This window comes from Pygocentrus nattereri, chromosome 6 (assembly GCF_015220715.1).
Source record: "Pygocentrus nattereri isolate fPygNat1 chromosome 6, fPygNat1.pri, whole genome shotgun sequence".
Taxonomy (NCBI): domain Eukaryota; kingdom Metazoa; phylum Chordata; class Actinopteri; order Characiformes; family Serrasalmidae; genus Pygocentrus; species Pygocentrus nattereri.
Window position 1 is genome coordinate 30,959,920 of NC_051216.1, and position 27,931 is coordinate 30,987,850.

Below are 27,931 nucleotides of genomic sequence, written 5' to 3' on the forward strand. Positions count from 1 at the left end.
CTTTTCCTACGTCTGCTGGTCAGGTGACTGGTGCTGGGGCAGCTGGACAGTCAGCTTCATCTAGCACATTCTCATAAAGCATTAACAGAAGACAGACAGAGAGAGAGCAGATATCAGTGAATCAGCGGTTAAAGGCGGACGGACTGCGCATTGGACGTGCGGCCATAAGGAGTCATGGGCGACCGTGCGGCGCTTCTGCTGTTCATAGTCGCGACTTCGTCGCTTGCTGCCGAGGTAAGAAAAGACCGTAATGGAGAGCAGCGGTGTACGAGAGGGCATTTCTCCCTCCTCCTTTTCCTCCCTGGAGCAGGGCTTATCAAACCCCTCGGGCCTGCACTGAGGACACACAGCAGGCGTTTTTTTGTCCACACTCTGCATGTATTCGCTTACAGTTACAGCTGTGGTGTTCGTAGCATTTGGGGGCTATTCGCTGTTGTGTAACCGTGATTTTCGCTGATCGACTCTGGAGGTGATGGGTGAGGGGCACAGACGATGCACTGCCTTATTGAGAGGGATACCAGATCTGAAAGGACGCTGACGTTTGGGCCATTCAATGATTTTCTCTTCCCTCATAAACGTTTCATGTGTCTGGTGAAGCCAGCCGTGTGAAGGGTAGCTAAAGGGTGTCTCCGTGTTTCTCTGGCGTTAAAAAAACGCCTAATCAGTTGCATCGCTTGTCATCTGGCTCTGATTCCTGAGTGTCGTGAACAGGGGATTATTTTCACTGTAAGCCCTTTAAACCGGCCAAAGAGTCGTGAAGCTTAGCCTCCAGAGATGTAGCTAAAGGGAGAATGGTGAAAGTGCTGATGTGCCGTGTTTCTCGGTGTTGACTGCGGAGAGGTGTGCGGATCACTTGGAGAGAGAGTAAAGAATGAATAAACGAATAACAATACACCAAAGAAAGGATGACCGTGTTAAATATAGCCGTTGACAGAGGCCCATAGAGGTTATATATACTTGGCTTTTTATTCGCCAGCTTGTTGTTCGAATTTTCCCGTTCCACCTTAAATTGTGCGGCTGTTACAGTACGACGCCTGGGGCGTTTGATTGTAGCTGCTGCACCATTTAAGGTGGAACGGGAAAATTCGAAGACGGAGCTGACAGCTCACAGAAACGTTAACATTACAAGGTTAGTGAACAAAATGAATCACTCGGTCTTCTGCAGGGTGACGAGTTACCTGAGAAGAGTAAGTTATGGCTGTAGTTAGGAGGCGTTTGCGAGTGTAGTGCGGAGTGCACGGCGTCGCCGTGTGTGGCGTGGTGGTGGGGTGGTGTGGATGGGTTTGTGTGCGGACGAGGAGAAGATGCTGCCTGACAGAAGCAAGATGGCGGCGGCGAGCTGCGGCTGCGATTCGTTAACGTTAACATTAGCGTTAACTCAACACGACATACAGCGGCCTGCAGCTCTCACACACGCAGCTGGACTGCCAGGCCAGGGAATGAAATGCGAATTATGAAGTGATTAGTCTAACATGTCTGCTGCTTTTTGCCCGGATTTAGTGTTTTCTCCTTAGTGATGCTGAGCTCGTAGGCTGCGCCCTCAAGGACACACAGCTAACACACATCCAGTGAAGGGAACGCGGTGTGAGCGCCGTGCTTTAAATCATGTAGTTATACTGCGTGTTACAAAATAATATCCACACAAAAACACTAAATCAGCGGGAAAGTTCATGTAGTTCTGTTGCCACGTTTTCTTTCTTAGGCTCATGTCCGGTGTGGTAATATTTAGTATAATTTTAAATGATCTTTTTGCTGGTTTGTTATTCAGCTGCTCCGCTAACCTGCCCTGTTTCGCTTTTTGTGCTGTGCTCTTGTAGAAACCAGGTAATCTTGGTTAAATGATAAGACCGAAGATAGGTCTGAAAATAGTGTCTCAGCGTTTACTTAAATAAACGGTTACGTTAAATAATGATGGCTCAAACAAAACAAGACCTCGCGAATAGGAGTAACACTGCAACTGAGCTGATCTGATTTATTTTTGGAGATTAGGCTTTTAACAGTTAGGAGAAAATGACACCATGTCCTCGCTGTCCTGTAAAAAAAAAATGGCAAAAACACTGTGTTCAGTGTAAGTAAGGTGTTATTCCAAGGAATCTTAATGCATTTATAACGCATTAATGCAATCATAATGCATATTGCAACAATAAAGTTGGAAATAAATGAAATAAATGTTTTTTTGGGGGGGATAGTGACAACATATAATATTTAATAGGTGGGAGAATATCCACATATCCATTGGTAACAATTTTGAACGTTTAAAAAAACATGAACAGCTGATGTGTAATGCAATTATGTATTATCTTGATTCTAATTAAATACTAATGACCTCTTCTATTACTGTTTTATCACCAGTCTGTAGAGCACTGCCAAAGATGAAGTGCTATATAAACAAATGTATTATTAATTATTATTATTTACTTATATGATAGTATAAATCGTATTACAGCATTGATATTTCTTGCAAAGCAGACGCCCAACAATGTATACCATAAGAAAAAAGAAAATCCACAAATATGACATGTATTTTGAAATGAAACTATTTTTATGGATATCTTCATTTGTATCCACTGGCTTGTAAGTAATTTGACACAATATACAGGCCAGCTGATAAGTGTGTAATAAAGTTGCCCTTCTGTCCATGGAAAATGAGGAGTTCTTTTTTTAAAAGCCTGCATTTTAGGGACGCACAATGGTATCAGAATCATATCAGTGTTGGCAGATAATAGTACAAAAAATGGACATTGAAAAGATGATAGACTTGGCCAATATTTCAAATGGATATTTATTGTTTTATTTAGGAGGAGCAGAATGTTTCAGTGATGCTGGTCCCCTGTGCTAAATGTCTTCATCAGCAAAAAAAATTTAAAGTTTTTCTGCTAATCCAGGTGGATCCAGGTAATCCCATTTTTTTATAAACGTATCAGCACCAACTGATATGTACATAAAATTATCGGCTTTCAGCTCACAATTGCCATATTAGTGCATCTCTACTAGAGACTGTTGTTGTAAGGTAGCTACTCCTGCCTGCATCGTATGTTCCATTAGTTACAGATTTAACTTTAAGAGTTTGTTCTGTCACCTTTTTACTGCTTCTTACCTTCAGCTGCAGTAAAAGGCCCTTTGCAGAGCAATGCCAGGTGCGACTGGCATCGCTAGCCTATGTCTTAAATAAAGGCTCTGTTTGACTATAAATAGATCTTTAGATTTTGCAGAGGTGTCTGAAGGTGAAGGTAGAGTCAATTCAGACCGTCTGGCTTTCCGTCTCCTCAGATGTATTGCAAGCTTTGTGCCTTGTGTATGTGACTGAATTTGACTCTGTCTACTTTTCTTTATAGATTATGACTAAAACGTCACTGTAATTAAAGCAAATGCACATTATTGAGGATAATATATATGAGCTCAAAAAGTGTTTCACCAGTGAATATTTTAGAGGCACACTGGGAAAAAGTGTACTTTTAAATTGCATGATTGAAATGTGTCAAACGGTTGCACAAGAAAAAAGTGTTAAACACATTTTTCCAGGTGTAGTTAACTTTGTTTGTGTTAATGTAATGCATTTTATTACTGTGCAAATGGTTTACACGTTTGAATGTGAAGCACCACTTTTTTCCAGTGCAGTCATTTAAACATAGGCTCAGTAGTATATATGAAGTGGCACACAGCATCATGTATAATTTGAAGTACAAATGAAACATAAAGAATTGCTTGATTTGGATTGTAGATGTTTGACCTCGAAATTAAAGCATTGGCACTTTCTTAGTAATTTGCATATTATATGTCGCACCCATTAAAAAGATGTATTAACTGAAGATTTATGGGCTAATGTAAAGTTTTAACAGGACATCCTGACCTAAAGCTAACATTTAATATATTACTTGTCATGTTAGGGATTATTCTGTACTGCAGTTGATGCCCCTCATCCTCATATCTCCTTTCTTCATCAGTGTTCTCTCATTATAGTACCCAGAATGCATTACATAAACAACAATTGGGAATTCCTGTGATATCGAACAACCCTGACTGCTAGCCACTGATCTATTTGCTTATAAATACAACCAAACTAACATTAGTGTAATTTGACAAAGAAGATCACTTTATTTTTTATCAAAGGCACAATTGAGTGTCTGTGGAATGTCTGCAGAGTGCAGATGAATGTGGAACTCCGTTCTCTGCATTATAATGATGATTTACAGACAAATAATGAAAGCTATCTGATTGTCTGCTGAATTTGCCAGCTAACAATAAATAAATAAGTAAATAAACAAACAAACCTCCAAACAGCGCTTTCAGCCTTTCAAAAATGCTCCAACAGTTGTATCTTTTTCAACGGATCCTCTCATCTTCAAGATACGTGGTTAGAAGGGGGTCTTTAAACCAGAAAATCTCGCTGTAGGCTCTAGAGACTGCTGCAGCACTGCTGCTGGGTGCACACAGGCATATTTACAAGAGATGTAGCGATTACATAGATTTAAATCTGCTGAAAACAGTGTCTTCCAGTTCACTGCATTAAAAAGATAAATGAAATAAAGACGGGTTTAATAAAGTAAACAGCCATGTAAGTTAACAGTTATGTAAGCAAATGACATTACCTATTGAATTTTACAGTGTGGGAGGATCCTACCTCACACAGCTTGGGTGTGGCCAAGCTAACACCATATTAGTTTTTTTTTTTGCAGCTAATTTATGCCAAGCTTTTTTTTTTTTGTTCAGAAATTATACTTGCGCGAGCACTATAGCACTAGAACTATTTTTCACTGTCAGTAAGCAAGCAATACTTATCAGAGACCACCCTTACTTTAATTAGTTTCCAGTCAAAATGGCCATTACATACAAGTTGTTCATTATGCGGCAACAGGAAAAAGAAATCTTTTAAGAAATCTGCAGGGATATTTTTCCACACCTCCAGTTCAGTCTTAAAAGTTGGTTACATTTCCCAGTCTACTGTCTGTCTGCATTTTGTCCTTTTCGTATTCTCAGTAACAGCTTCTTGTCTGCTACACATCCTTTCAGACTCATCGTGTTGAGTAATGTTCTCACAGTGGAAGGATGGACAGAAACACCTTTGGATTTTTTTTTTCAGATCTGAAGTAAGCGTGGAGCTTGATTTTCTCCTCTCGCTCAAAGATGAAAGTTTTAAGTGCTGTTTATCTGATGGGGACAGTTTTGGTGGTCTACCAGCACTTGCACGGTTGTTATGGGGTTACATTTTTTCTTTTTTTTTGAACTCCAGTTTTGTGAACTTGTGGTTTTTCACATATTTTCCTTTGACTTTCCTCTTCCTTATGCAAGAAGATTATCTTGTATCTGTTGTCGGAAATATCTCCTAAAAATTAATTGCTGTACTTAAGGGCAGTTTTGACTGAAAATTAAATAAAAGAAAGGTGTTTTTGCACTGTAATTATCCTGTGGGCTCAAGAGTAAAAGCAGTTGCACATCTTTTGTCTAACGTGTGATTCCTGGATAACTGGGTAGTGTCATGGTCTTGTGGTAGACATAATAACAGTGTTTTGTTTACGTCAGCCATGTAACAAGGGACTTCTCTGTTGCACAACCACCAAGCTATTTGTTACGTGGCCTTGTAGAGAAAGTTATGATACTTGAGCGCAGCTCTCGAGGCAGTTGCTCAGTGGCTCTGTGATTCCTCTGTAATTTGCATTGTCTTTCTTTCTGTGTGGCTTTATGGACCGGTGGCTTGTCCCAGACAGGCAACAGCAGCACTTCCATTGTTTGTTACCCAGTACAAATAGGTGGAAAAAACAACAATCCCATAATCCCCTGTGTTCTGTTGAACAGTGTGTCCGTGTGTGTGGTGGGTGTGCTGGGGCAGCAGGGGGAATCTATTGTGATAGTTAGGGTTAAGGCCAGGCCATAGAAACAGAAGAGAAAGGTCATTGTCTCTTATTTTCTGCCCCCCCCCCCCCCCCCCCCCCCCCCCCCCTCTCTCCCTCTGCCAGTTGTGTTTGCTTTCCTTCTCCGTTTCTCTGCCACATTAATTTTGTATGATAAAGCCAAATTACCGTAGTTGCCTCTCTGCTTGTTGTTGTTCTCTTAACGCCTCTAGAATGTTCTCTCCAGAATAAATCAAACGTGACCTGAGGCCCAAGGCAGTGGTCCCATACAGTATTTTTGAGTTTTGCTTTTTGATCCTCCACTCCTGCCCCTTCCTTTTACGTCTCCATAGACTCACCTTGTTCTTTTGCTGCATCATCTGCCCTAAATTTAGAGCACAGATTTAGACTATGCTAACTTATTTATATGCTTTTTTTGTTGTTGTTGCTCACATTCATCTATTCATTGTTTTTGTCCTTCTTTCACTCGGAATAGTCATTTTTTAAAACTGACAATATGCTGTAAAAGGTACTGTTCTGGGTATTACTGTTATGTGACACTTAAAGCCCTTCTCTTATGTTTTAGATTTGCTTATATTTCTATAGAACTGCTTCCATTTCTTCCAAGCCAGATGCGCCATTATATATATCATAATTCCCCACTGTTTAATTAACACATAAGGTGTTGAATTAGCACCTACGGTTTATTTAAGTAGTACATAGTAAGTGTTAATTCACCACAGTGGATTTTGCTGTGCTCTTGCTCTTTTCTCTCTATTTTTCACTTACTGTGAGCTTTTTTCCCAAGCTGCTCCTAAGCATGTGCACAAGAACTAGAATCCGAGGTAGGTAGAGAGGGACATCTTAATACATCCAACATCTATGAGCATAGGAACTGAGGTTTATGAGGCCCTATTCTTCTCTTGATGGGCTCATTTTGGTCTAAATGATGAATTTCTAAAGCCCAATGTGTGACCAATCACAAAGCAGTCTTGATTGTTGTAACAGTACTGCTGTGTAAAGAATTGCGGTGTGCAGAAGAGCGCACTAGAAAGCGTGTTTTATTATTCAAAACCAGCGGAGGTGAATCAGTAGGTTTTCGTGTTGGATGAGTAACGGAAGCTGCCTAACAAGTGTGATGTTGAATGCTGATGAGGACTCAGTGTCTTCCTTTCTCCTCAGCCATGTTATTTATCAAAGAAATATATTTTCATTATTTCTGGGTGTAGCCAACATATAATAGTTATCCTACACACTTACAAAGGTTCTACAAGGGTTCTTTCTTAAATGCAATGGTTCTTTTTTAAACCATGAAATCTGTGCAGAATCATTTCATGCATGGTGAATCGGTCTTCATATTGATGAAGAATGTGTTGTATATGGCTCTGTGTAGAGCCTGTTTGAAAAGGGTTCTTCTTTTGTTACAAGCTTGACATCATAACAATCGAAGAACCCATTTTGGTGCTGTACAGAGCTTTTTTAATTTTTTTTAAGTTCTATATAAAACCATATTCATCCCCTTCGCCATCAATCTGAAGAACTATTTCACCATTCAAAGAGCCATTTAAATATGAAATGGTTTTATATAGAACTCAAGGTTGTAAATAGAAGCAATGCCTTTACTGAAGAACCTTTTAGGAACCATCTTTTTTCTGTGTGTAGTGAATGATGCAGCCATGCTGTTTCTGCCTTCACAGCCTCCACTTAATGCATCCTTAACAAGGCACGCTTGGCAACGTGCTCACGTTCAGGCAATCGTAAGGTGTAACACTTGCTAATAAGTTTGTTGTTTGTATATTTTCTCAATTTTCCTGTGATTAAGCTTAAAGAATGCCCAAATAGTGATTTCACTATTCGAATACCGGAACCTTGAATGGTCAAATACTCGCGCACCTGTGCACGTCCCTAGTACAGTTTACCCGGTCATGATTTTATTTGTTTATTTTTTGGCTAGTTACGATTTATTTACAGCAGGGACTAAATGAATACATGAAACACACTAGCACATCTCCAACATGTATAATATGCTCTTTCACGTGTTTTCAGTTCTTTTTTAAGTCTACAGCATTAGATCTGTACGAAAGTAAGAGGCAGTTGTATGCAATTGGCTATTTAACATCTAAATGTGAATGACTAAAATGCCACAGAGTAAAAAGTAGATTACCTCACAAATACACTTGACTAGAAAAGTATTATCATTAGAAAATCCCCAGAGAAATACAAATCCATCTAAATTTTATTTGAGTACATGTGACTAAATCTAATGAGTTACTTTTCACCTCTGATTGGCGTCTTTCAGACTCTTGACCGTTAAGATATTATTCTAATAATAATAATTATTAATAATAATAATTCTTTATTTTTGTATATAGCGCTTTATCAAGGACCCAAAGACGCTATTCTGTTCTAAATTACAAAGCAGCATTTATTTCTTGCTTTCCATTTTCTCTTCAGTACATGCCAACTTCTTTCCATACTCATGTGTCTCTACCCTTTCCATTAAATGTCTACCCTTTCATTGTGTTTTCTTTTAATATGTTCTTCTCCATTCCCACTGCATTTTCAGGGGATTAGGGCTGTGTAAAGCCTTTCAATCAGAACTGAAAAGGACAGTGGAGTTTTACATTATATATTGCATAACTGGCTTTCTGATCCTGCCATCAGATTACAGTTTGTGTGCAAGCATCTTTCCAAGAGAGAGTGTGTCTGTTTTGGAGATTCTGTGTTCCACTGTTACTGTTCTGTTTTACTTAATACATTCTTTACTGTATTTGTAGTCAACAGTTACGATGAAGCAGACTGTGAATTTGATAACTGATATTCGTTGGTCATGGTGATATGTTTCCACAGCTGTGGGGATGGAATTCGCTGGATGAACAAGATGATCCTCTTGTCTTACGTAATCACTTACACTGGAGCCACAAAAAGACAAAATGTGAAATATAGTTTTATAACATGGCTTTTAATGATATGGGGTACCAGCTGCAAAAATATGCTATTAAAGTCACATAGAGATTATCTTTTGTTTTGCATTTCCAAATATGTTTTCAGGGCTTTTTAAGTCTACACCATTACCATTGCCAGTTGAAGAAGACTTTATTAAACCATAAAGGGAAAATGAGTGCGCTTAAAATACAGCCTAAAATGAGCCTAAAAATACACAAACCCTGTTGATAAAAAAAAAAACTGTAGGCAAAAATAGCAGAACACATAATTCATTCATGCTTGGCTGAAAACTGAACTGTGTTCCAGTGGTGGTACAGACGGCTTAGAGATCTTTGTTGTTGCAGGAGACAACAATCTTTTGATTACTTTATTTAGGACATCAAATAGTGGCAAAGTCACAATTTGCTATTACCTAAATGCTTATTGTGCTATTAAGCAAGACTCTTTCTTTGTGTAACTCCATCTCACAGTATAATTTAATAAAGCATATATACATATATATGCACTTTTTAATATTTCAAATGCATAGCAATCCAAGTGGAAATATATTCCAAGTACTAAAATGTATTTCAGAGTATACTGCCATGTTAACCAAATATATTAAATGTACGGGGGAATATCTTTTGTTTCCGTATGGGATTTCACAGCTCATTGTGTTGGTGACGTTCTAACACATTGTTTCAGAACTATCTGGGAAGAACATTTGGTCTGGTCTTAAGTTTTAAGTGGGAATATTTCACCTGATATAACCTTAACATAGAACAACCAGACGCAACCAAACAGCCATCTGTTATGTATGTGACAACACAACCACAGCTAACTGGCAATCTGGCGCAGTATGTTCAGTGTTCAAGCCTCAGACTAGGAAAAGTGGATATGCTGGTCTTCCTGGCCAAATAAACTCATGTTCAGCCCTAATCACAAGGGTGGACTTCAGGACATATTTGCACATCGTCCCAACAGAACAAATGTTTTAGCTTAAATATTTAATGAAACATTTTTCCAGCACTGTTAAAATAGGACTGATTGCATGGTCCTTGGTGTAACACAATTGAGTTTTGGTGTTAAAATTTTTTACACATTTTTACTGCTTTAAACGAGTAATAACTACATAACACATAACAAGGCAGCCTCATTTATCTGAGAATATCTGCTGATTTGAGAGAACTGTCTCTGCAGATTATGACCAGTGAAGCAATCAGAAAGACTATGAATTTAAAATTTGAGCAAAAGCTTTTTGTGTGTTTATTTGTGACATGACCACTATTAGGCCTAATGCATTTGTGAGAACCAACACATTAAGTTTCTTAAATCTAAAATAAGTATGAAAGTGGACAGAGCCACAGTCACACTAGTTATTAATATTTACCTTTGTCAGATTACTTGTATACCTTGATTGATTAAAACCCCTGCAGAAACCCTCATGTGGAACTGTAATTGACCAGAGTGCTCATAGCACACAGTGTAAAACATTGTAGAAATCTCACTTTCTCAAATTACAGCCTTTAAGGGATTCAGTATTGCTTAGGTCAGTGCTGTGATAATGATTACCTGCTGGTATATTGTGCAGCCCTAAAGCATATGTTGTATGGTCATTGCAGATTTTGAATGTGCAAGTAAATGTATTTATTTTTCAATAAAAGTTACTTTTCTGGAAGAGTTTAAATCTTAAACTTAAAATCTTAAATCTTAAATGTTTGAGTTGCAGACTGGGCCACGTTTGATTTGGAGTTATTCAGACTTAAAGGAGTGCAACTGTACTGCCACTGTCTGAACTGTTGGAAAATATCTCTCCAGCTCCATTAACACATTAACGCTCCAGTTACACTTAAGTCAAGGTTCTTTCCTTCATTTCCTTCACAAAGTGCAGTTAGCATTTTGGAGATAGAAGTATTTTTCCCACAGCAATGATGTGTTATTTAACATGAATTTTAGAATATTTTTCCACTTTGGATATTGGCTCATGTCATCATTCTGTTGTATCATTATTATTTTATTTATTTATTTTATTTTTTGCATTTATCACTAAACAACGCTTATTTCATGCTGTGCCTTGCAATATTGATGTCCTGGTTATGTTTAATGCTTCAGGCAGAAAATGATTGGTGGCTCATATCTTGTCTGTCCTTGTGTGTTATATAATAATAATAATAATAATATAAAGAGGGATTTGATAGATACAGTGGAATTTAGTATAAATTGCTGTTGGAGGATTGTCTGTGATTTAATTTGTTTATTGATTGGAATAGGTAGAAACAAGATTATTTAATGTAAATATCTCAAAATCCATCATAGACTTATGCATATTTGCATATTTGGGAGCAGAGATGGAAGTGATAATCATACCGTGTGATCTTTTGTGTTGCGAAACTTCAGAGTACTCTGAGAAGTCTTCAGATTCCTTTGAAGAGTCAGTTTTTCAGGGTACTTGGAAGTGAATTCATTTGTCCTTGACCTGGTACAGTGATGTTTTGTGCTATATTGAGGTACTGCAAAGGTACTGAAAGCTGATGGTGTGCTTTACTTACACATATTTTGCCACTCAAAATGTTGTATTTAAAACTATGCACATTGTTCTTTTGGCTGATATTTTCTGTCTCTGCGCTGGTGGTAGGTACCGTCGGATGATTCAGTGGGCTTGTTGGCAGAGCCTCAGGTGGCCATGTTCTGCGGGAAACTCAACATGCACATCAACGTCCAGAGTGGCAAGTGGGAGCCTGATCCTTCTGGCACTAAAAGCTGCATTGGCACCAAGGAGGGAATTCTGCAGTACTGCCAGGAGGTACAGAGAGAGCCCAGGAGAGGAGAAATGGATAAGAAAAAATGCAAAAAGATTGAGACTTGAACGTGGATGTTGAAAACCTGGTTGCTTTATAATTAACTATGTAAAATACTTAACTATGTGTAGTTTATGTTTTATAAGCAGACAAATCAAGTCAAAAGTCTTGGTAATTTCAATGATGTAATCATTAACATAATCCAGTTAAAAGTCTGAGCAGACTTTTTATTTATTAGATTGTTAACAGGTATTTTAAAAAGAACAGTAACATAGATTAGTTAGAAACTTGTAGCAGTGAAGTGGTTCCAACTCTACATGTTGTTGATTTGCTTGCTGTTCCTGTAGGTTTACCCTGATCTGCAGATTACTAATGTAGTGGAAGCCAACCAGCCCGTCACTATCCAGAACTGGTGCAAGAAAGGCAGACGTCAGTGCCGCAGCCATGTGCACATTGTGGTGCCCTACCGCTGCCTGGGTGAGTGTGTGCGTGTGTGCATGTTAACACTAGCACTGCCCATCAGCGTGATGTTCTTGTCAGAGCACCCTGCCACTCTTTTGGAATTAACCTGGATATCTGGGACATTAAAGTAATGCCTTTAGGGCAAATGTCCACATGTGCTTGTTTTGTCCGGGTGCACCATCTGTCTGCTGCCTGGGAAACCAAACCATGTAAGACAGTGTTCCCAGGATTTTAGTGTTCTCTGACATGCTGATAGAAGAAAGATCTGGTGTGCCACAAAATCTTTACTGTTCTTTGCATTGAGAGTGTAATAATACACATATATTTAGGTTCTCAGAATTCACAGAATTTTTGATTCTGAGGTCACTAAATGACCCTGGTTAGTGTTTTCCATGAAAGACATTAAATGAGAGGTCTGAACCAAACACACTGCATTGTATTTGAAGTCTGAACCCGATGCGAGCCCGAGAAAATTCTCTCCCAACCCAACCTGAACTACCTCATGAAGTCTGAAACTGACCCAAGTAGTACTAAATTCTGTCCAAAACTGATGCAAAGCAGTTCATAATCAAAATGCTAAATGGTGACAGAAACAGCAGTTATTAGATTGCCCATAAATAAAACACAAAACAGTATAAAATAATGTGATATAAAACTTCACAATTTATTTTAAACACTGTCAATGTTATCTATCAAGCAGAGTTTTTGAACAGAATCCCAGAGTTTTTTTTATGCTGAATAAACTTGCCATTCTGCACTGCACTTACCATCACACTGTGCAGTACTCATATATCAAGAAGTTTGCCTTCACGTTTTTTATCTTAAACCTCTATTTTATGCATAGAACCAGTTATATAACATACTGAACATATAAAAATACTTGTGGCCAAATAAATGTCCTTTGGACTGCACTTTCCTGAATTGATATGCTGTTTATTTTCGGCACATATATTTTCTCACAAGCATGGGCCTCGTGGACCTCACCTCTAAATTCTGTCAGCAACCTGAGTGGGTTGACGACTACAGTATGCCAGATCACGAACTGATAAAATCTGTTAAGATAAAGAAAAGTAGAGCTGGAGAATAAAATAAGGAGAAAAAGTAATGCATGGAGAAATGCAAGGTAAACTGGTAAGATGATGTCTGATCCCAGTGTCAGGCCCCCTGGGTTTGAACAAATCTTTCAAGCGCTAGCGTATGAGTGATACAGTTGTAGATTTTGATACACTGTTTTGAATGTAAATTTTTCAGACTTTTCAGGACTCAAATCTATTTCTGATCATTATTTCCATACTAAAATCGACATTCTTCCTTTGTATTGAGAATGTACTAGATAATGTGTCAGTTTCAGCAGATTGCTATATAATTACTATAAAATTTTGCAAAATGTTTGTCTTCTCCAGTTGGGGAGTTTGTGAGCGATGCTCTTCTGGTTCCTGATAAGTGTAAGTTCCTGCACCAGGAGCGGATGGATATGTGTGAGAGCCACCTTCACTGGCACACTGTGGCCAAAGAGGTCAGAGTCTAGCAATGTATAGCAATGCAAAGTATCAATATTAGACTTTCCCTGCATAATCCCTGTGCTGATGACTCAGCAACCCACCTCTTACACTCTCTCTCTCTCTCTCTCTCTCTCTCTCTCTCTCTCTCTCTCTTTGCTTGTTCCTTCCCTCCTCCCTGCAGTCTTGTGGTGATCAGTCCATGAATCTTCATGACTTTGGGATGCTCTTGCCATGTGGTATTGATCGTTTCCGTGGTGTGGAGTTTGTGTGCTGCCCAGTGGAGGACCAGAGGGACTCTGATGCTGAGGAGCAGGAGGAGGCTATCTCAGACGTGTGGTGGGGAGGTGCTGAGACTGAGTACAGTGACAGGTGTGCACAAACACAGTTAATACACACACAAATAGTGTAAAACATCTGAATTACTTTTTAGTATTTAATTACTCAATAAGTGTTGGTGTATTTTCCTGTCCCTTCTTTAAAATTGCTAACTAAATGTGGGTGTGGCTTAAACCAGAAATTAGTTAAACCAGAACAAGATGATGGAAATGGATATATTTACAGACCTCAATGAATGACAGACTAATCAAGACACATTGACCGTAATAACATGCATATAGAAAGGAATTTAGGCATCCAATCAGCATTCTGTATTTTGGAACAAGCCTGGCTCACAGATACTGATAAAACTGGTTATTTGTTGTAGTTTCGTTTAATCAGAGTAACGATATAATGCGACTGAAGTATAACCTATATTTCTGTTCATGTCTTTTGTTTTCTTGTGTTTTGCAAAACAAGATCAATAAATATCTACAAATTTTTGGCTTTGTTAGATCAGTTTCTTTATGTATAAGAACAAATGCAGCAACACTGCCAATAAATCCTATGATTAACAGAAAAGAGACAGTTAAATAGCAGAGACATTTTTTCCATTACCTTGAAGGGTTAATCCAGCTGGATGTAATAAACTTATTTTTTATTATTTATTTATTTGTTTGTTTTACTTTTTTATTGATAATAATGAAAGTGGGATATATGAATACCATTTCTATCTATGACTCAAAGACAATGCTGACTAGCATCACAAGTAACATTTAGCCACTGAAACAAATGTTTACATGCAAACACTTACAAATAATCCCTATAACCAGATTTGGGATGTAACGGAATACAAGTATCAGGAATACGTATTCAGAATTCAGAAATGAATTATCTGTATTCAGGCCAAGTTGCATTTTCAGATAGTTAGATTCGGATAGACAGTTACTTTTTACATTTTTTAAGAGAAGACCTTTGGAATAAAAGTGAACTGAAAACTGCACTAAACTGAAAAAATATATATACTATCTTTAGAAAAGTACAATCAGTGCTTGTTTATTAATATTTTAAAATCAGCACACTGTGTGTAAAGACGTATTCTAAAGAGGTGTCTTCTTTATAAACATTGAAACTCCTTGTTCAACGACTGATAAATCAATGTGATGAGCCTGTTATTAATCTCAGCGCTCTGCAATAGAGGGATGATTGAACTGCCCAGCCTTCTCAGTAATGGACATGTTCATGGGCTTAGCCTCTGTGTAGTACAGGACTTTTATTTGTGTTTTTGTCACTTACATTCACTAACTGAGAATCGCATAGCTTCCCACTTTTGTCAAAATTGCCAGATTTTTATTGGGATATGGCGAATTATCTGCTAACTTATGAGATGGCAGTGGGATTATGGGAGTAGCGGTGGATAGAGGCAGTCGATGAGAGCCAGAATAATGTTGAGAATTGTGTAATTTTTTTGTGAATTTTTCATTGAACTTATTAACAGAACAATTATATGAGAAAAACTAGTAAACTAGTGAGAAACAGCATGAATTAAATAAAAATTACAACAGTTTTTCCCATGTGCCTTATCAGTACGTATTCTAAATGTATATTTTATATGTACTGTAATGGAATTCCTTACTGAATGCATTTAGGACAATGTATTCAGTGAATATTATGCCCAATACTGCCTACAACAGATTTCAATTCTGCCTTAGGTTTGTGAATTCCTGCACAAAATGTGTGAGTTTTAAATTCGTGGTGGTAGTAGTGCTTTCTAAAAAGCCCCCATAAGCTGGCTCAGGTGTGTTAGATCAGGGCTGAGCTAAAATTTGCAGAGGGCTGGAGTATGGGAAGCTTGGGGAGGAGGGTTTTGACCCACTGATTTACACATATATATTACCCTGAGAAATTTAAACCACTATGTGAATATACTTTCCTATCTCTGCCATCTGCATGTCCAGACAAGCCCCTTTAGAACAGCAGGAGCAGGAGCAAGCCACCACAGAGGACGATGAGGACACAGATGATGATGAAGAAGAGGCCTGGGATGATGAGGACGGTGATGGTGTGGAAGATGTTGATGAGGAAGACGATGAGGGTGAAGATGCCACAGATGAACGTGATACCAGTGAGCAAGCCTCAAATGTTGCTATGACAACCACCACCACTACAACCACTGAGTCCATAGAAGAGGTTGTAAGAGGTAAGTTTCATTTGCATGCATAAAGACTGCTTGTGCATGCAAAAACAGAACAGGTTAGGCGGTCTCAGTTTTCAGTCTGCTTTTTTACTTTCCATAATTTATTTATTTAGCGATCCTAACAAAGATTGTGTTTGAGGTGTATACACATGGTTAGGAACGAACCTACTGTGAGCAGTGAGAAAGATCTGTGTACACTGTGTGTGTGTACACTGTGTGTGTGTGTGTGCCAAAAGACTTGAAGTCCTGATCTCATGACCTCCCAAGATGTTAAGAGATTTAGCCTCTAGTCACAAAAAACAGTCCTTTATCTTCTTATAATGTTTAGACCAAGTAGAGTATGGTAAGTCTCAGACCACCCTTTATGTATGTCCTTATTATCTTATCCAATCTATTGTAGAGGAGATATAGAATCTACTCACACAAAAAAAAGAAAGTTAAGGAAAATAAGTGAAAAAACAAGACTTTCTGAAGCTGGAGTTCAGCAAATGATTAAAAGCTAATAATTATTAAAAGAAAAATGGACTTCTAATGGACTTGCAAGACCTAGTAGACCACCAAACAGTCACCATCAGTTAAACAGCACTTAAAGCTTTCATCTTTGAGAGGAGAATCAACATCATTGAATGTGGGAGCAAAAAATGCAATGCACATCTATGGCTGAACTTCGGAGGTGTGAAAGTATCCCTGTAGATTTCTTTGAAAAACTGAACGCAAGTTAAAAACACAAGCACATGTGGTGAGCAATGCATATAGATTTTTAAATCATCAAGTATCAGAAAAAATCAATTCAGTGTTTTTTCTAGCTAATTTTTAAAATCTGCTTTGAATAATTGAGAAATCTTGAATTAACTTGTTACAGCAATACATAGTATAATATGTGCAGTGTTTAATGCAGGAAATTAAATTTCAGAAAATTAGTAGAAGTAGATGTTAGCAGGGGTACTTAAGAGTACTTATGAAGTGAAGATACTTCATAAGTACTCTTGAGTACCACTGCTAACATCTACTTCTACTAATTTCTGAAATTTCTTTATTTTAGTACCAATTGGTGTTCATTCATTTCCCATGAAGTGTAATGCCATTCAGCTCAGCTCTATGTACATTTGAAGCTTAGAAGTGTTTTATTCTTTACGTCAGATGATGCAGTTTTACAGTGAATCCTTCAGTAAAGCCCATCTTTGAATATTAGCCATCAGTTACCCTGTTGGCTGACTGCTAACCTTTTTTGCCTGGAGCATTTTTATTTCATATACACTGTTACTTCATATACATGCAGTTTATGACAGCAAACACTTCAATTTTTCTTCCTTTTCATGAAATTTGTAACTACAAACACATGCATTAGTGCGACCCTTCTGGTGTGGATTTCCTCTTTTTCACATACAAAACTGCCTGAGTGCTGATAGCTTCCTCCTGTGGAGAATCTGTTAAACATGGCTTTATATTTACATGCAGATTCTGTGTTTATCATTCAAATCACGAACAATCATGCATTGTTACTAATTAATTGAATTGAGTTTTAATCAAGCAATTGTGACACTTGTACTTGGACTGGTTCTGGGTCTGTAGGGTCATGCTCTAAACTGCAGCATATGTGCGTGTGTGTGCATTCGAGCATGTATGAAGTTAAATGTCTCTTTCCGTCAGCCGTGTGCTGGGCCCCAGCGCGGAGGGGCCCATGTCGTGCCAAGCTGCCCCGCTGGTACTTTGTGGAAGAGATGGGCCGCTGCGCCCCCTTCACCTTCGGGGGCTGCGGGGGCAACCGCAATAACTTTGAGTCGGAGGAGTACTGCATGGCTGTGTGCAGCAGCAGCGTGCGTAAGTCCACAGAGCGTCAGTGTCACGCAAGAGGGAGGGTCTGCCTCTCTGTGAACTCACACTGTAACTCTCTCGCTGCGTCTCTCTGTTGCACTGTCAAGGCCTCAGCAGATGGCTGGCTGCATTAGTGTGCATGGATTACAGGTCCCTGCGAGGTGGCCATTTGGAGACACTGTCCAGCTCCTATTTAACAATCACTTACTCTGGAATGTCGCCTTAATGCTTTACTTTTATGATAAATGTGACCTACTTTGAAGTGTGTGCATTACAAAAGCTTTTACACTGCAGTGTATGACGCAGAGCCTGAGATGAAAATGTTGTACCAATGTCAAACTGAAACCAATATTGATTTTTTTTACATTGTTAGTTCATGTCCCTGGTCATATTGAGCACAATTCATCGTATCATTTAAAAGACAGAATTGTTGTTTTTCCATAATTATCTTACATCAAATGTAATGGTTTTTGGTCACTGTGCACCAGGGAGTGGGAAAAACTAGTAAAAACAATAGTATCATGCTTCACCTCCCCCTCCAACCGACCCAACTTATGATGCTCAGCTCAAAGATCGTTAAAAGATTGCTACGAAATACTCCACAATGTGAGGAGAAATGTATTATGATTTACTGTTCAAGTTGGATTAAAAAAAAATCAAAAAACTGATATCAATTTTAATTCAATTATTTTTATAATTCAATTTCAAATATAATTGTGAGTTTTGAAGTTTCAGTTTTCCATGTAATATGTAAATAAATAACAGACACTCAGAAAAGCTTTATAAATATAAAACAAGCCTTAATGTATAAGACATTACCTTATAGCCTCTATAAATTAAGATGTTAAATTTTACAGTTTAAATGAACACAAACTCTCAAACAGGCTTCTTTCAGCTTCCAATAGTGTGTTTGGTTATTCAAAATAACATTGCGTTCCTGTGTGTAGCATTTTTATATGACATTTAAAGAGATATCATCAGTGCTTTATCGGCAGGATTTGTGCTGATGCTGATTGACCAGATTCTATATCAACTGGGCCTTAATTTGATATTTTACATCGACAGTTTGAGAAAGCACTTATATAAATGGCATAACAACTTAGGTTCAGCTTTCCTGTGTTGTTGTTGTTGTTGTTGTTGTCGTCTAACTCTGTGACCTTGTACCTGCATGTGACTGAGTTGACTGAGTTCATGTCCTCTCCTGCTGAAGTCTGCAGTGAGTCTGTGCAGCAGTTGCTGCCTTTTTCTCACTCGGTTTGCCTCTGCAGGGGAGAGAAAGGGGAGGCCAGGTGTGGGAGGCTGGTCAGACTGGTCTGTGGCAGTGATCCATAGTTCAGTGGTTTCCACACGGTTAAGCACAAAGCTGGTCACTGTGAGAGACTGACACTGTGCTGTTCTTCCAGCCGCTTCAAGCACACCAGCTGTCTCCCGCTGTCACACCCACCACACATGAGCTGACTCGCCACGGAGCTCAGTCCACAGTAGGCTTGGGCATGTTATTGTTCTGATGTCCAACAGTCTTAACCAGCATTAGTACTTTCATAGAGATGGCTTCATTGCTACTTAATTGATCTATCAGTGTTCACACGGATGCATTTTTTTGCAAGTGCTGTTGCCAGAACCTTTTTGTCAGAATGCTACATTTAGCATGCTTAAGTTGTAATGCTGATGGATCCATGAGTTATGTAGCAAACAGAACAAGTGTTCACGCTAATCATTAGATATTACTAATGCACTCTATTTTTATAGCGAGCTTCAATTTTCATTATACTGAACAAAATTTTTTAGATTTACAGCAAATCTGTAAATCTCAGAACAGTAGCTGCGAAACAGTGCATTTGTGTGCCAAGCACTGATAGGTCAGTTATATGGTCACATTAAATGATACAAAAGAAGCTGTCAGATTCCATTACAAGCACAAAGTACAAATGTAAGAGTTTGAAATGGAGGAAAAGCACAAATGCAATGAAGTGGAGAAAATGTCTTTCTGAAATGCTCAGCACGTTTGACTTGTTGGCGCTGCCTGTGAATTTTTTAGCGCTACTGTTTAAGTATTAAGAAAGAATGGTTTTATTTGTAATTGATAATATATAACATAAAGACCTGTTCGCAGTTCTGAAAAATGAATTTTTGCCCAACCCTACTGCCCAGTCTGTACTCTTCCTCTTGTTGATACAGCCACCTTTTCTTCTGACTGATCTGCATCCGCAGAGTGAATAGAAGTTAACACCGTGCTGTCTTTCTGACATTTCGCTTTCTTTTGCTAACAGTCATGAAGTCTTCTGCTTTGCACAACTGTGCTTTCATCAGTAGAAACATTTCCAGAAGAATTGCCAGCTTTTTGTGATTACTAACCAGTGTTACTGTTTGTAGAAAAATTGACTCAGTGTATCATTTCTGAGGATAAAGAGGCTAACATTGTGTTCTTTTCCTGCTGTCCCCTCCCACCTCCCCCCAGTGCCCACTATGGCCCCCAGTCCTCCTGATGCTGTGGGCCGCTACCTGGAGGCTCCTGGAGACATTAATGAACACGCTCATTTCCAGCAGGCCAAAGAACGTCTGGAGGCCAAACACAGGGAAAGGATGTCTGAGGTGAGCAACAACATGGAGCACAGGTGCTAAAGGGTCATTGTCCAGCACAGTTTGGTGATTTCCCTGTTCAACCTGATTCAATTCATATATAATCACCAATATAATTGGATTCAAAAGAGCCTAGTTTCTGTTATCATAGCACACGCAGAAGAAATAAAGTGTGAAATCAAAGCACTGTCATGTGTGGTTGTGGCAGATATATGTTTTATATTTTCCTGATAGACACTGCAGGCATAAACCTGGTACAGAATGGTACGGTATCAAAAAGTGGCAGGATTAGAAAGTGTACAGCTGCCAAAAAACACTTATTCTCTTTTAAGCGTGTGCTGGAGGCACTGCACAGTGATGTCTTTCTGATGGCAAAATCTTACAACAAATATTTCTTTTCTTGTGCTTGTGAGTTTTCATGTTTGTGGGTGTTCATTTGTGCGAGTGCTTACTCTTGTATTCTGGTTAATTCCTTTTCCATCAAGCAGAGGCTATGAATTCAGTGATTTTCTCACACTTACAGTGTATTCTTAGGCCATTAACTGTAAATCACTGTATCCCTGCATATGATCACTGTTTTACTGTCTATGTCAAATAAATCAAATAATTACAAATAGAAGCAAATAGGCCAATGCAGTGTTGCAGTGTTGCAATATAGACAGAAAAATAAATGCTAGCAAGTTCTTCCTCCATGACGTTAAGGTGCTGTTTGAACTACTAATGACATGTTATCAGACAGGACAGTGTTCTACCCATCAGCTAACAAACACCTGTGTTGACTAATGAACTCCTGGTCATATTCCTGTGATGTCAACTGTCTAATTCACGTTCACTTTCAACCAAATTGTAAGAAATGGGACAGGACTCAGATGTTGAAGTTAAGGCAAGCACAAGTTTGGCCCAAAGTGGGTTCAGAATTACCACTGTGTGGGGGGTTTTGAATGTCACACCCTCTATTGCACCTCTCCACCCTCATTGCAGATACTATCATTTCTGGTAACTAAAATAGCATCTGAGCGAAAATCTGCTCTTGCTTCCAACCAAATTAGCAAGACGTTGGTGTTATACCGCTTAACTGAGCTGTGTCTGCATGTAAATAAAGCACAGAGTCAGAAAATAGTCACTAAATTGTAGCTACCAATATGCAGTCAACCAAATGGCACATTTATTACATTAGGAATACATGTGAACCAGGACCAGCTTGGTCCGGTGTGTTGCTGTGGCTTGTAATACATTACAACTCAATAACTCAGGTAACATGGAGCTACCCTTAGTTTAACACTTGTATTTTATATTTCGTCAGCCAATCAAGTAAACTCTAAAGTTTCTGCAGGCCAACTAAACCTACCTTGGTAAATTTGGTAGGAAAACACTGAACTGTGCTGGAGTGGAGTTAATAACCAATTACAGAGAATGTTGTTATCAAAGATGACTATTATCATTTTTACAATAAAGGTAATTTCTTTCTCTCTTGCTCTTTCAGGTGATGAGGGAATGGGAAGAGGCAGAGAGGCAGGCGAAGAGTCTTCCTCGTGCTGATAAGAAGGCTGTTATTCAGGTAATGCTGCCCTTATTACGACTGTGACTGCTTATTGACATAATTAATGAATACCCAATTTACATAAGGGCTGGATTACGGCACCGTAGAGTGATCACTCTTAATGTATTCGCTGAAATGTTGCTTATGTAAAGGCAGTTAATCTGGACCTTAGGACAAGTTTATTGAGGCTAACACAGCCAGTGCTGGTTGATGCCACTAAGATCAGTTTAAAGGCATTAGGTATTAATGTGAGCTCTGCGGCTTGTGTGCATATGTACAGCATTTCCAGGAAAAAGTAGAGGCACTGGAGCAGGAGGCTGCCAGTGAGAGACAGCAGCTGGTGGAGACTCACATTGCTCGAGTAGAGGCTCTCCTCAATGACCGTCGCCGCCTGGCACTTGACAGCTACCTAACTGCCCTGCAGGCTGACCAACCCCGGGTACACGAACAACACATAAGCAATAAGTACATGTGAAATAACTGTTCCAAGTAGCCAGAAACATACTGACCTACAGCAGATACTATACTACACAGATACTTAGCTAATTATCTCAATCACCCACGTAACTAATGATAGTAAAATGTCTCCCTTTCTGTCCTGCAGCCTCGTCAGGTGCTCAGCCTGTTTAAAAAGTATGTGCGTGCTGAACAGAAAGACAGGCAGCATACTCTCAAACACTTTGAGCATGTGCGTATGGTGGACCCCAAGAAAGCCGCTCAGATCCGACCCCAGGTATCCCCGTGACTCTTCCATTTGCCCAGCTAGGCTATGAGAGGGGAATGACAGCATTGTGTCAGAGAGTAAACATTTAACCCTTCTTAACCCACTGATCTTAGATGCTGACCCACTTGCGAGTGATTGAGGAACGTCTGAATGAAAGTCTGAGCTATCTCTACAAGGTCCCCCGAGTGGCCAATGAAATCCAGGACCAAGTAGGTGAGTGCTACTTGGGGGTTAATTAAATTAATAGGAGTTAACAATATAAACAATTATAAATAGAAAGCTCAAGATTATTTACACTATAGAGATATTTAATAATATATTGCACATGGACTGTTGATTATACTGCACACAGGAAAAACGTGTGTGTGTGTGTGTGTGTATATGTGTATATATATATATATATATATATATATATATATATATATGTGTTATTCCGTATATAGTCAAGTATCGATGTCACAAAAACCAATGCTGGAATCCACCTTGACAAAATTTAAATAGCTAAAACAACATTATCTTTTATGGATATATGAACAATAATGGCTAGTTGATCTTACTGATGATTTAATTGATTTTTTCAAATTGATCATTACCGCAGCACAGTATGATGTGAAGAGCTTCGATAAGAATTTTGTCCCATTTCATAATTTCAATACTGTTGTTGGATTAAACTATAGTATTTTACAACATATTTTATCTCATTACTGAAAGACATTGCTAGCCATTGAGGATTATCTTTTTACTTGTTCCACATAACATTTTGTTGTTTTAGTTCCTTTCCTTGGCGTTTACTGGTAAAACAGTAGAGTCAGCAGTTATAAGTAATACAAAATTTATAAATAAACAAAAAATTCTAAATATTAATCATGAGAAACCGATACAAGGACACTTTGTGGTAATGAGAATTAGAGTAAAAATTAAAAATATATCATATAAAATCATATAACTATCACATAGAGCTGCAATTGATCTGCTGAATTATATAAATATTGTGTGATGATTGAGTGGAGATGGTTTTTCGATTGTTATTTTTTCTCTTAGCTTTTTTTAGTCTTTAAAGCAATTATAATTGTATGAAAGGTGCTATATGCATAAAGATTGATTAATTAGAAGGATTTTAAAGTCAAGCTTTACCCCAGTCTAGTGCAAACACTAAATTCTCTCTTTTTCTCTCTCTAGTGGTGCTGATGCAGCGAGTCCAGGCAGAGGCCACACAGCAGCTGTCTTCTCTGCAGACAGATATGAGAGTGAGTTACGGTAATGATGCTCTGATGCCAGACTTGCCGGACAGCACTCCCCCTCTCGACGCTCTGCCTCCAGAACAGGACGGTCTGGGCTTCATCCACCCTGAACGCTTCAATCAGGCCAACACTGACAACCACGGTACCCATTAAACAGCAGCACAGCCACCATAATAACCACAGCGGGTGTTCCATATCACTCTCACACTGAGAAGCAGTGAAACAGTCACCACACCAGCCAGCTGCATCACCCATGCGTTACCCATAGTGTTTTGACAGCTACCAGTAAATCATCACACCAGAAACGGCAGTGGGTGAAACACTAGGAGTAAAGTTCAAACGATGGTGAAAGTATGTTGTGTAATCAGCTTGTTGTATGTTTCCTTTGGTGTTCCCAGTTGAACCTGTAGATGCCCGTCCAGCTCCAGACAGGGGATTGCCCACACGACCCGGTGAGTGCCTGTTTTATTGCTGTTACTCTGCTAATTACATAGTTTTGATCAAATGTTTTTAGAATGACTATAATAAACACTATATTTCTCTCTAACAGCAGTTGCTCTTGCTCTTTGTCTTTAATCTCTCTCTCTCTCTCTCTCTCTCTCTCTCTCTCTCTCTCTCTCTCCGTTTAGTGTCCGGTCTGAAGCCAGAAGAGATGCCAGAAGTGCGAATGGACACTGAAGAGAGGCACAGTGCTGGATATGAAGTACATCACCAGAAATTGGTACATATACACACGTGGACAAAATTGTTGGTACCCCTCGATTAATGAAAGAAAAACCCACAATAGTAACAAGAATAACTTTAATTTGACAAAAGTAATAATAAATAAAAATTCTATGAAAATGAACAAATGAAAGTCAGATATTGCTTTTCAACCATGCTTCAACAGAATTATTTAAAAAAATAAACTCATGAAATAGGCCTGGACAGAAATGATGGTACCCTTAATTTAATATTTTGTTGCACAACCTTTTGAGGCAATCACTGCAATCAAACGATTCCTGTATCTGTCAGTGAGACTTCTGCACCTCTCAGCAGGTATTTTGGCCCACTCCTCATGAGCAAACTGCTCCAGTTGTCTCAGGTTTGAAGGGTGCCTTTTCCAGACGGCATGTTTCAGCTCCTTCCAAAGATGCTCAATAGGATTTAGGTCAGGGCTCATAGAAGGCCACTTCAGAATAGTCCAGTGTTTTCCTCTTAGCCATTCTTGGGTGTTAGATGTGTGTTTTGGGTCATTATCCTGTTGCAAGACCCATGACCTGCGACTGAGACCAAGCTTTCTGACAATAGGCAGCACATTTCTCTCTAGAATTCCTTGATAGTCTTGAGATTTCATTGTACCCTGCACAGATTCAAGACACCCTGTGCCAGATGCAGCAAAGCAGCCCCAGAACATAACAGAGCCTCCTCCATGTTTCACAGTATGGACAGTGTTCTTTTCTTGATGTGCTTCATTTTCCCGTTTATGAACATAGAGCTGATGTGCCTTGCCAAAAAGTTCCATTTTTGCCTCATCTGTCCATAGGACATTCTCCCAGAAGCTTTGTGGCTTGTCAACATGTAGTTTGGCAAATTCCAGTCTGGCTTTTTTATGTTTTGTTTTCAACAATGTTGTCCTCCTTGGTCGTCTCCCATTAAGTCCACTTTGGCTCAAACATCGACGGATGGTACGATCTGACACTGATGTTCCTTGAGCTTGAAGTTCACCTTTAATCTCTTTAGAAGTTGTTCTTGGCTCTTTTGTTACCATTCGTATTATCCGTCTTTTTGATTTGTCATCAATTTTCCTCCTGCGTCCACGTCCAGGGAGGTTGGCTACAGTCCCATGGATCTTAAATTTCTGAATAATAATATGCAGCTGTAGTCACAGGAACATCAAGCTGCTTGGAGATGGTCTTATAACCTTTACCTTTAACATGCTTGTCTATAATTTTCTTTCTAATGTCCTGAGACAACTCTTTCCTTTGCTTCCTCTGGTCCATATTGAGTGTGGTACACACCTTGTCACCAAACAGTACAGTGACTACCTGTAGCCCTATATATAGGCCCACTGACTGATTACAAGATTGTAGACACCTGTGATGCTAATTAGTGAACACACCTTGATTTAACGTGTCCATTTGGTCACATTTTTCAGGGGTACCATCATTTCTGTCCAGGCCTGTTTCATGAGTTTATTTTTTTAAATAATTCTGTTGAAGCATGTTTGAAAAGCAATATCTGACTTTCATTTGTTCATTTTCATAGAATTTTTATTTATTATTACTTTTGTCAAATTAAAGTTATTCTTGTTACTATTGTGGGTTTTTCTTTCATTAATCGAGGGGTACCAACAATTTTGTCCACGTGTGTACATACTATGCACACTTTAACTTTAGTGCTATGTACAGCTGCAACTAATGATTATTTCCATAATTGATTGATTAGTCCATTACAATTTTGATTTAAGTGGGAAAAGAGAAAGTGCAGTTATTAGTTTGTCAATGATTAACATTAAATGAATTTGTACAGTTTTATGCATTTATACATATTTTAACATTACATATAACGCATATAAACATATAAACACAGTGTTTTAATTAAAAATTCAAGCATAATTTCTCTTATTTTTCTTGCCCAATGATCTTTCAAACATAAGACGCCTAGCATACCTTCTAAATGTTTGCTGGGCCTGTTCAATTCCAGACGTTTTGGAGTCGATTCTGATTCTGATTTGGAATTGATGGGACTCGATTCCAGGAGTCGATTCCACACTATAAACAATAATCATAAAAAACAATACACCAAGTAGTACACCTGCAAAAAAATTACATCAATTTAATTGGCTTTAGCAAAGCATACAGCTGCACTATCCATGTAAGTGTTGTGGAAGGATGCATTTTTTTAGAAAGCCTGTCTAGAAAGGGACAGCAAAATATCTTACCCTGCGTGCAAGTGTGGGCAAACATGAACATGTGTGGAATCGAGTCTTAGAAGCTTAAGAGTTATACTGATATACAAACACACAGAAACAGTCCTGACTTTGCACAAGAAGCCACCAAACAAATTTTCTTTGCTTACTCCCCACTTCATACAGTCAGTATCTGGAAATTAAGATGGAAAAAACAGCCTGTTATGGATTAACTCTGGTTGGGCAATCATAAATATAAAAATTGATTATGACTCTTGTTGGTATATATAAACACGTAAAAATGTCATGAGTAAATGGCACGGAAAAGTAAGTTTCATTGCCAACTAATTTTTTCTGTTATCAGTGTTATTGAGTGATTGCATCATTGCAGCCCTAGTGCAAACACACACCATACAAGTATGGACAAGGTTCACAGAATAAAAGAGTACACACCTTCATCTAAATTCAAAGTTGTTTTTCACAAGCAGCAGTGGAATGAATGTGCAGAAGTGGTTGATTTAATAGATATTTCTGTGTTCAGGTGTTCTTCGCAGACGATGTGGGCTCCAATAAGGGAGCTATCATTGGCCTAATGGTGGGCGGTGTCGTCATAGCAACTGTCATTGTCATCACCCTCATAATGTTGAGGAAGAAGCAGTATACCTCCATCCACCATGGAGTCATAGAGGTGTGATTTTGGTTTCTGTCTTGTACCGTATAGTAGTGTAGTATGTCAAAGTCGTCAGTCACCACGTGCCTTTTTGTGTTCAGGTTGACGCCGCAGTGACCCCAGAAGAACGTCACCTCACTAAGATGCAGCAGAATGGCTATGAGAATCCCACCTACAAGTTCTTTGAGCAGATGCAGAACTAAAGAGCATCTCTATCACCCCATACCTTCCCCTCTCCCATTCACACCACTACATCAGGACAGAGAACACAGGCTCACCCTTCATCTGCACTAGTGATGAGCTCTGTTGCCATGGAGATGAGAGTGGCTTCACCATTTCATCTAATCACAGATGAGCGTTCACTTTGTTTTGCACAGCAAAAGCGATGCATCGTCTCACATCCAGCCATAAATCTGTCTGTCTATCTATCTATCTGGGCACTTA

At 38.8% G+C, this 27,931-nt stretch overlaps 1 protein-coding gene across 3 annotated transcripts; it reads left to right on the plus strand.

The window, feature by feature from the left end:
- appb (amyloid beta (A4) precursor protein b) lies at positions 1-27,931 on the plus strand. 3 transcript variants are annotated; one of them, XM_017695312.2, is made up of 17 exons: positions 1-234; positions 11,389-11,556; positions 11,899-12,028; positions 13,417-13,529; positions 13,697-13,884; positions 15,789-16,030; positions 17,678-17,848; positions 20,301-20,434; positions 21,906-21,980; positions 22,243-22,401; positions 22,567-22,695; positions 22,800-22,899; positions 23,866-24,069; positions 24,326-24,379; positions 24,557-24,648; positions 27,359-27,505; positions 27,589-27,931. In XM_017695312.2, the coding sequence occupies exons 1-17, from the start codon at positions 175-177 to the stop codon at positions 27,688-27,690; spliced, it is 2,268 nt and encodes a 755-aa protein (XP_017550801.1). In that variant the 5' UTR covers positions 1-174; the 3' UTR covers positions 27,691-27,931. The 3 variants fall into 3 exon arrangements, with proteins under 3 accessions (XP_017550801.1, XP_017550802.1, XP_017550803.1); XM_017695313.2 differs by having other exon boundaries at positions 24,557-24,630; XM_017695314.2 differs by lacking the exon at positions 17,678-17,848 and having other exon boundaries at positions 4-234.